Source organism: Glycine max, chromosome 16 (assembly GCF_000004515.6).
Source record: "Glycine max cultivar Williams 82 chromosome 16, Glycine_max_v4.0, whole genome shotgun sequence".
In the NCBI taxonomy this organism is placed as follows: domain Eukaryota; kingdom Viridiplantae; phylum Streptophyta; class Magnoliopsida; order Fabales; family Fabaceae; genus Glycine; species Glycine max.
This window is the reverse complement of record NC_038252.2, coordinates 4,041,690-4,052,524: the sequence shown is the minus strand read 5'-3', so window position 1 is coordinate 4,052,524 and position 10,835 is coordinate 4,041,690. Positions and strand designations below refer to the sequence as shown.

General features: G+C 30.3%; 1 protein-coding gene across 1 annotated transcript; it reads left to right on the top strand.

The window, feature by feature from the left end:
- The first annotated feature begins 4,045 nt into the window (after positions 1-4,045).
- GS52 (ecto-apyrase GS52) lies at positions 4,046-10,524 on the top strand. The gene is made up of 9 exons (NM_001353363.1): positions 4,046-4,391; positions 4,687-4,815; positions 5,560-5,616; positions 5,693-5,785; positions 7,268-7,473; positions 8,465-8,556; positions 8,776-8,990; positions 10,008-10,197; positions 10,299-10,524. Exons 1-9 carry the CDS (start codon positions 4,110-4,112, stop codon positions 10,439-10,441), a joined length of 1,407 nt encoding a protein of 468 aa, NP_001340292.1. The 5' UTR covers positions 4,046-4,109; the 3' UTR covers positions 10,442-10,524.
- The last annotated feature ends 311 nt before the right edge of the window (positions 10,525-10,835 follow it).

The following is a 10,835-nucleotide window of genomic DNA, read 5'->3' as shown; positions in this document are numbered from 1 at the left end:
ATTTCAGAGCTAATGAGCACCTTACCAGGATTAAATAAAACTTTGCACTTTCTTGTTTGAGTTGTTCTTATAGTATACCTCTATTTCATATTGATTATATTATCAGTATATTATTTTAAAAATCATATTGAATGGTGTTTTAAGTTTTTAATAAAATATTAAAATTTATTTTTAAAAAAGTGAAATATTTTGTTCTTTAAAGAGAATTATACATATTTTAATTAGTAAAATTAGCCATCAGTAAATATTATTGTCTTAGAATAATTACTATTTTTTTAAAATAAATGACAAAACTTAGACACTAGTACTTTAGGTGCTGCTTTTACTATTTTCCAAACATAATTTAAGTTTTTACTTTCATAATATATAATTCTTTAATGCAAACCTTTATTAAGTTAATATTATTTTCTTTTTCAATTATTTCTATTCTCATATTAAAGCCAATGCAACTCAAATCACCATATATATAGCTTAAAAAATATATTAAAGCCAATTAAATTAAAGTTAAAAATAAAAAATAAATATAGTTTATCAAATGATCATACATACATACTTTTATATATATATATATATATATATATATATACACGCGCGTCACATGATATAAAAAAAAAAAAAAAAGCACACTGCTTCTTCTTAGTCTTGCGGTCCTACCAATTATGATCATGGTCATTTTTCTTTAGTGGATGATCATTGATAATTCACTAAAAAAATTATTCTTATATAAACGAAATATTTAGTATTGGCATTTTTGTTAGTATAAATTTTATTTAATGAAAATTAAACAATTAACTTAATCACATCATGTCCCTTGGTGCACTGAACCTTATTCTTAACTCAAAACGGTTCAATTTCTTGTTTGTCATTGCCTCACAACAATCCATATTTATGGCACGTGTGATCCACGTATCCTCCCCAAGCTGATGCTTTATTTGGTAATATCATGTTCCTTAATGCAATAGGAAACTCAGTCCCTCAATTTTAACTCAATACCTAATCTCACGATTGAAATTGGTTATAATTAATATAGAGTAAACATGATGATAAGTTGTTTGTGGTTCTCTTACATTTTTTTCCTTTTCTTTTCAAACTTAGTTAAAAATTGGTGGCATGGTGAAATTGTGGATAAAATCAATCAAAATCCAATCAATATTATAACAAACAATATTAAATAAAATATCAACACCAATACATACAATAACAGCACCTCTTCCTATTAATTGATAGCAAAAGCTAATAGGACTTCTGAAATAGTCCGTGTGTCTCTCCTAGTCAACAAAAGAATTTTTTGGTTTACTTTTCAGTTGTAGGGACTTTGAAAAATGAATAAACCTCATTTAAACTAATGAATTAAAGTGTCTAACAATTTATAAGGCTTTGCAATGGTTTTAATTTCTTCTACCTTCAATATCATTCCTGCAACACATGATCATATTGCACATTCTTCCTAGTAGAATCTCAATTAATTTAAAGATATTTTTGTTATATTATCAATAGGGCAAAAATAATTAAAATTTATTTATATTTAAATTCAGAGAGGATTAATTAAAACTTCATATCATCGTAAGGAAGATGATCTCTAGGTGGCAGTTAACTATCTATTAGGGAAGCTGGGAAAGAAGTTTACAAAAACAGTGGGAGTAGTTGATCTTGGAGGTGCGTTAGTTCAAATGGCCTATGCTGTCTCAAGTAACACAGCTAAAATTCTACAAAACCACCAGAAGGAGAGCAACCATACATGAAGAAACTTGTATTCAAGGGAAAGAAATATGACCTTTATGTTCACAGGTTTCCATAAGATGAGTCATTTGATATATATTACATTATTACCAATTAATGTCAAAAGATGTTAGGACATACAAGCTTTTGATACCAAAAACTTTGCCACTTCAATTTGAAATCTAGATTCAAGATATGTACTTATTCTTTGATACACATGAGTGGTGCCATGACTAATGTATATATAGGTCTTAATTAATAATAGTATTACTTGTTTCTTGCAGTTACTTGCACTAATAGTAACGATGCTGCTCGTGCCGAGATTTTTAAGGTTGCTGATGGTTCTTCTAGTCCTTGCCTTTTAGCTGGCTATGATGGTAAATAAAGCTTTCACTTTTATACAAATCCAAATACTACTTTGACGATATAAACAATCATCGGGCCTTATTGTTAATTTATTCTATCTTCAAATATGAGTTTGGAATAAATTTAACTCTAAAAATTAATTTATAATTACGGTGATGACTATTTTTTACATATATATTTTATCTTAATATTATTTCTAATGGGTGTTGATTATTTCTTACCTAGCTATATATTCTTTATCATTCGAGGATGCCAAATCCACTTATCCACATTTTCAGAAATCGAAATTTCCATATGTATGCCAGGATCTTACATACCATTATACATTGCTCGTTGATGGATTTGGTAGGTTTTGCATTAATTAATAACTAATTTAATTGATATTTTCTCCGAAAAATGATAATAATTAGCAAAATTATATTTTTAATTTTAATTTGTCTTCCTACACTGAGTCCTAATTCAATTTTTGGCAGGCCTAGATCCATTTCAAGAGATTACAGTGGCGGAAGGAATTGAATATCGAGATGCTATTGTGGAAACAGCATGGCCTGGCCTCTAGGAACTGCTATAGAAGCCATGCATATCATATATGCCTAAATTTGAACGATTAATGTATTTTATTTAAGCCTCTAGAGAAGCGAGGAAATTTCAACGATAAAAACACACCTTTATTTAAAAATTAAAATAAAGCTTGCCCCTTTTCATCATGGATATACTTGTTGGCTCCTAGTAAAAAAAATAAAAATAAAAACATATTTTATCCACCCTTAAATTAATAAACACTCGTGCATCGCGAGGATTTCCTAAAATATTGTTTCAAGATGAAGATCTATTAACCATATTTTTGTACGCATGCCATTGCAAGTAATAGGAAATGAAAACTAACTAAAAATAATTTTTAAAAATGACTACTATTATACTGATAAACACGTAGCTTTCACATGACGTTATAAAAGTACAAAATAATAAAGTACTAATAAAATCAATAATTTGATATGGTCTAGTGTATAGCCTACTGCTCTACGCATAATAATGTTATAAAAAAATAATAAAATCAATTAAATAAAACCATTCATTCTGTCGTTAACCATAAGGGTAGCACAACGAACAGGAATAATGGGCGGAGGTGCGCATTAAACAAAGCACAGGTATTAGTCATGATGAAAAAGGGTTTGTTTTGGTTTTGTTTTTTTTTTTTTTTACGGAAGGATTTGTTTGTTTTAAAATTAAGTAAAACAAGTATTTTATGCCGATAAATATTTTTTTTTATATAATTAAAATTTGTATTAAATTATTTTTAACATCATTTATGTTATAATTATAATTTATAATAAATAAATATCGTTGAATATATATATATATATATATATATATATATATATATATTAGATTTATAATTAATTAAAAATTTAAAATTTTACTATAATTAATTTTATTTTTAATCATTTACAGATTATTTAAAAAATTAAAAAGTTTAATTTAGAAATAAAGATAAATGAAAGTAAATTGAAAGACATAAACGAGTAAGAATAACGTTTGGCTAATCGTGAAATACACAACAAAAAAAGGAGATGAAATATTGATAATCTGTAATTGAAAGAATTATGAGAGTTCTCTTGTTGCTTTAAATTATGTATTCTAATTATAATGAAAGGGTATTAATTTCAATACGGATAGTAATATTTATGCCTGCAGCCTGGCCTTTCCTTTGTAGTATCTTTGTGCGTTGCCTTCAATGCCTTGTCTATTAATCCTTGTAAATTATTGTGAGTACCATTGGTACTCTTAATAGATCCTTTTTAATTGGCCTATAAATTAATTCATAAAATTTATGTTAAACAAATGGCAATTGGAAGTGTGTGTAATTAATATTAATTAAGTTTAACTAAATTTACATTGAAACATGCACATAGTGTGGATAATTATGGACTTTCCCCAGCTAAATATATAATATATACTTATATGTTTGGGACTCGGGAGTGAATGATCATGACTACTGCAATTCACTACTTGAGAGTTTGAAAATGGTACTTGTGCTATGGTCAAGAGGGACTAAGAACATGGACTTCCTAACCCTCTTCACTCTTCTACTCTTGTTATTCATTCATACAGCACTCTCTTCTACCCAATATCATGATGGGAACATCTTACTCACTCATCGTAAGATCTTCCCCAAACAGGAAGCTATCACCTCGTACGCTGTCATCTTTGATGCTGGTAGCACTGGTAGCCGTGTGCATGTCTTCCATTTCGACCAGAACTTGGATCTCCTTCGTATTGGCAACGAACTCGAGTTTTATGATAAGGTCAAAACTACTAATTCATAAGCTACAGTTATATTTAACGAATACTTACAACACTCTTTCTACTAAAATTCATTAGAAGTCGCAAATTTTAGTAGTTTTCCTTTTTATTTAACGAGTTTCAACTTCTGAATTAAAAATGAAACCTATCAAAATTTATAATTTCCGACCAATTTTAAACCAACAATAGAAAGTAGTGTATGAAAAGTGTCACTAACATTCCTAGTTATATTTACACATTCATGTCAATCTCCATTCTCTTCACTTCTTACAGTCTTCATTAATTATTGTGGTGTAGGTAACACCCGGTTTGAGTGCATACGCAGATAATCCTCAACAAGCTGCAGAATCTCTTATCCCACTTTTAGAGGAAGCTGAAAGTGTTGTCCCTGAGGACCTGTACCCTACTACACCCGTTAAGCTTGGGGTTGGTGTTTCGGGTCTCTATATTTGTCACTCACTGGTCACAATTAATGGGTTACTTTTGAGGATTTGAACCCAAGGTTTTAATCATATTACTGGTCACAGTTAGAAATTCTTAAAAGACTTTGAATCCTTATATTTCTTTGGTAACAAAACAACTCTTGTTTTTTTTTTTTTAAAAAAAAAGAAAGCAATCATCCTATTACATAAAATTGATAATTTTTTCTATAGGCATTATATAAGGAGAGAAAATAAGAATATAAAATGAAATAATTTTTTTAATAAATTAAAATTAATTTATGTACAAGTTAATTTATAGATACTTTCTCATTCAACTTCTCTAAAACACTTATTTAAATGTATGTAAAAGTTAATTCTAGTTTATGAAAAATATTTAATTTAATTATTTTTTCTAGCTTAAGTATTCAATTGATAAGTTTATCGTAACATGGCCTAATTAAATAATCTGGTCGATGTAGCTGCAATTACTTTCATGATATGATTTAAAAAATAGGCCACAAAATCTTTAATATTGCAGCAGCAATTGAAGTTTTTAAGTATATTCATGACTTGACCTTGAAGTTTGGGTAGAGACTATATATATATATATATATATATATATAAAGTCATGAATATAATTAAAAATAATGTACAACTAGTTGTCACTTTAACTCTTTAATAGTTCATTATGTAAAGGGCCTGAGTGTACTGAGTGTACATGTATTTTCAATTTTTTATGCTAATGCAGGCGACTGCAGGTTTAAGGCTTTTGGAAGGGGATGCTTCTGAAAGGATATTGCAAGCGGTAACTAGGATCTTCATTTCTTAATTCCTTATAAGCATGCTTTCAATGTCTAAAGTTTTCATTTTCTTATCTTTAGGTTAGGGATTTGCTCAAGAACAGAAGTACCCTGAACACTCAACCAGATGCAGTAGCTATTATTGATGGAACCCAAGAAGGTTCTTATCTATGGGTATGAATAACCAAACTGATTTTAATTTTTATGTCATTTATATGTTCATAACTTTATTCATTTGACTGCACATCTATAATCTGGAGAAATTATTAATCTAAGTATTTTTCTTACTCTATATGGAAATCTCAGCAATTCATTAATTTGAAGCACATCTCCAATACTTCATTTACAACACACGTATGAAACGAATAGTGGGCGATCCTCTAAGGCGACTAAAGAATTTGTTTTTGATTAATTTTGTGCTCCAACCATGTTTTCTTACACCTCAATTTTCAAACCTTCTTTTAATTATCCCTGTCTCTTCATCTTTCCATTACAATATCATCTATTGCATCTATTTTTCTTTTTCCTCATTTTCTTTATATCTCTTTCTTCTCTCAGGTGTATATATTTGAAGGGATGTCAAATGATCATTATTCATCCACCAATGTCTAAAATTAATCCAGTGTTTGAACCCAGTTAATTATACTATTCATTTGATTATTTATTTTTTTGAATTATTTATTGCAGAGTCATAATACTCTTTATTTAAAAAATAATTTGCAACACTTTCAAGAATGAACTCTTACAAAGTTTTAATTTTTCTTATGGGTGACGATTTGGGTTGATGCACTGATGACTACTGATTATACTGTTATAGTTGTTATATATTTGTTACTTAATCAATATATATACAGAATGTATATACACAACAAAAGTAAGCAGATACAGACACGGGACAAAGATACAACTTGACATCCAAGCGGATACGGGAAAAAATTAATTATAATATAAATCATACAAATTTGTAAATTATTAGAAATGGATAAAAAAAATGTTAAAGTATATGTTATGGACGATTCTAAACATAAATACCAATATAACAATAACAATTATTTAAATGTGTATTTCGTGAGACAAGGAAGCCTAGAAATTTGGCTTTACATGAAAGTTTGAAATTATTTAATTCTTCTCACCTGGTACACTTCTGTTTAGATCATTAATTTGGTAAGTCAAAAGTAAATTTTTCGATACACTAAGTCAAAAGTAAATTGGAAAACAAGAAACAAATAATAGTGAAATTAAAAATATAACCATTAAATGCCCGTTCAAATAGATTATTAGATTCTTTCAGTCTTAAATTGCAATCCGTAATCACTGCTATAATCTCAGTATATATCACGATTTTTTAAGGCTTCACCATTTTAACATGACTGCAATAACGATCCATTGATTTCTCTTAAACAGTTGCACACCTGTAGTGAGGAGAGAAAAAGATGAGTCCTACCTGAAAGTGTACCTGTTAAAGAGAATCCAAGTTCGCAATAACGGATACATCAACTCCTTGTAGCCTTGTAATTAATTAGGATATTAAAATGCAATATTAGACAATAGGTTATTTTTGGTACTGTGCCCACTGTCCACTATATATCGTTATGTGGATTAGGAACACATATAGTAGTAGTGTTTTTTGTCTCTTATCCTACAACTTTTTTTTAGGTGACAATTAATTATTTATTGGGGAAGTTGGGAAAAAGGTTTTCAAAGACAGTAGGAGTAGTTGATCTTGGAGGTGGATCAGTTCAAATGGCATATGCCATCTCAAGGAACACAGCAAAAAATGCTCCAAAACCACCAGATGGAGAGGAACCTTACATAAAGAAGCTTGTACTCAAGGGAAAGGAATATGACCTCTATGTTCACAGGTTAATTTCCTTCTTATTCTTCGTATATATATTTTAGTAGCTAGTGCCAGTAGATGTTAAGGTGTACAACTTTTGAGAGCTAAAGCTCTTGGACAATGAAGCACTTTTGACACTGACACCAAATACAACACATACATGAACACTTGAACACAATTAATGTCGACCACAATAAAGACCCTCGAGATATTTAATTTATATAATTCACAATTCTAAAACAAAGTTATTAAGCTTCACAATTTCCATATAATACTGAATAATGACCCTCGGGTAGAATATACCAAAAGAGATCACTCGAAAATACAATCTTTACAACAGAAAAAATTCTAACATAAGATGAATAATATTTCTTAAAAGCTAAAACAACTAGTTAATTTTTTTTTTATAAAATTTTCTAAGTGTTTTGTTGAAAATAATCCAAGTTTCACGTAAACTAACAATACAATACAACCATAGAAGACTTTGTCAATAAGAGGCAACCCTCACCCTTTAAGTTAGTTTTTGGGATTGAGTTAAGTCTAAACTCACATCAAGTCTAAGAAGTATTTGACACGAGGGACAATTCTTATCCCTTTAACTAGTTTTTGGGATTGAATTAATATTTCTTTGATATGATACGAGTCACATCACAGAGGTGTTTGAGAAAAAAAAAATTAATTACAACACGAGTGAGAGGTGTTTAACATGTGTCATACACGTGTCCCACAAGTGTTGGTACTTCTTAGCTCATGGATCAGACTTTCTAAGGCTATATTCGGATAAATGTTGAATTTCCAAATTTCAATATACATTTACGAATTTTATTGTAAAAAAATGAAAAGGAATTGTTTTTCTTTAAAAATAAAAGTATTTTTAAGTTCTCCTTATTGAAATCTAAACATGGACCGAGTTGTATCAATTAGAAGTCTAGATAGAGGTAGAAAATAATATTATTCTTTGATACATGGCCCATGCAACGGCTAATATATATATAGTTTTAACATCCTTCTTTCAGTTATTTGCATTACGGTAGAGAAGCATCTCGTGCCGAGATTTTGAAGGTCACTGATGGCTCCGCTAACCCTTGTATTTTAGCTGGCTTCGATGGTAAACACGGATTCTTCATTTCTTCAAATGCCCTGATGCTTCTTCGATGCTAAATTCCCCCATCTTAATTGTTTGGGATTCTGCACTTAACAGTATAATTAAGGGAGAAAGAACTTCCGAATTTAAATAACTTTTTATATTCGTTTCTGTTTCTTCTTTTCAAGTTTTTTATTTTTAGCATGCCAATAACACAATTGTGGACGTTTTTATTCCTTAAAGGGACCTACACATATTCAGGAGCAGACTATAAGGCCTTCGCTCCCATTTCTGGCTCCAGCTACGATGAATGTAGAGAGGTTGTTCTTCAAGCTCTCAAATTGAATGAGTCATGCCCCCATCAAAATTGCACATTTGGTGGTATATGGGATGGTGGAAGGGGAAGTGGACAGAAAATTCTTTTCGGCACTTCATCTTTCTATTATCTGCCTACAGAGGTATATATATCTAATATTTATTGGATAAAATTTGTTTTAGATCCCATAATTTTAATTTAAAATAGTTTTGGTTATTATCTTTAAAATTTGTTTTTGGCTTTCGGCCGAAAAATACCTGGATTCACCTAAACCAAAATAATGATTTGAATCCTTGTATATTTTATAATTGTGAATTTCGTCTCTCATTCTAGTATTCTAAATTTTTTATAGAGAGACAAAATTTGTCATTATTAAAAATATGGAAACTAAAATCATGGAGACTGAAAATTAGACACATGTGAAATAGGGAATTGCTACGGATAGTTTGAGTGATTTGCGAGGAAATGATGAGTTACTATATAAGTATTAATAGCGAGAGACTTGCGAAGGAATAGCTAGGGAATATGTCCAATTAATAGCGACGAAGTAACGAGAAACTTGCATGGAACTGTTCACGAAGGAATGATTATAGAATTGCCAGGGATAAACAGCGAGACATTAGAGAAAGATTTGCCGGGAAAGAGTAAGAGAATGTTACTGAGGGATTAGCGCGGGAAAAACAAGAAGCTATAGTCGCAAATTTGCGAGGGATATGGCTAGTTTCTTTCATGCAATTAGCGGAGGATTTGATATGGAAATGGCGACACACTAGCAAGGGAACATTCTCACACTAATTTGCTACTTGGATTTAGCAAAAGGAGAGTTTTTCTAACTAATCCTTCATTAATTGTTGAGAATAGTCTCACATTAAATGTTTAACAAACTTGATAAATGCTTATATACTTGGGTAGGTCACCTCCTTATGAACCAATTTTTAAGAGAACCTTTAGGATGTTTACTGCATTATAAATTTAATATGGTATCAACTGCCAGCCCTCGATTTTGTGATAGATTAGCGAGGAACTAGCTAGGGAATGTTCTGTCCCTAACATGCATTTTTCTTAAACCAATTTGTCCTATTTTATTTAATCATGGACAACTTTCATATTTTGAATCTTCCTCGTGGAAATTCTAACTACGTCGTATTTGATCTATTAGATTGGTATCATTGATCTAAATAAACCCAACTCCAAAATTCATCCTGTTGATCTTGAGATTGAAGCTAAACGAGCTTGTGAAACAAAATTGGAGGATGCCAAGTCCACCTATCCAAACCTTGCTGAGGATAGACTTCCATATGTATGCTTGGATATTGCATACCAGTATGCATTGTACACCGATGGATTTGGTAAGTTGCATTGTGAAGTTGATATGTGTTGTTCCAAAATATGTTGGCACCTTCATTTAATTTGTTGGCCTTTTATACTGACTTTTATCATATTTTGGCAGGCCTTGATCCATGGCAAGAGATTACAGTGGCAAATGAAATAGAATATCAGGATGCTCTTGTGGAAGCTGCATGGCCTTTAGGCACTGCCATAGAAGCCATATCGTCATTGCCTAAATTTGATCGATTAATGTATTTTATTTAAAGCTTATGCTGGGATATTTCAGTGTTAAAGGCCACTTTACAAAAAAAGAAAATAAATAAAATAAAACTTATCCGTCTTAATTCATCCCTTCATTAATTCCTGCAAGTGGAATCTTAGTTTTGTTATATGGGTGGGTTAATTTATTTTTAAAAACCAAAAAGCAAGCCGTTTGAAAAAAATCAGTGAAGTAAAGTGGTTAGGTGTTAGACTCCACTTGAGTCTCTCATAAGGTAATTTTTTTCCCTTCTTACTATGCAATTAACATGCAATTACTCCAATTTAGTTCATCCCCAATATCTTGAGTAATAAACTCTTTTTTTCTAATTATGACAAATAAAGTAACTTTCTAATAACTCATGCAGCGTGTTGAATCAACTAAGTCGAATTCATCAAT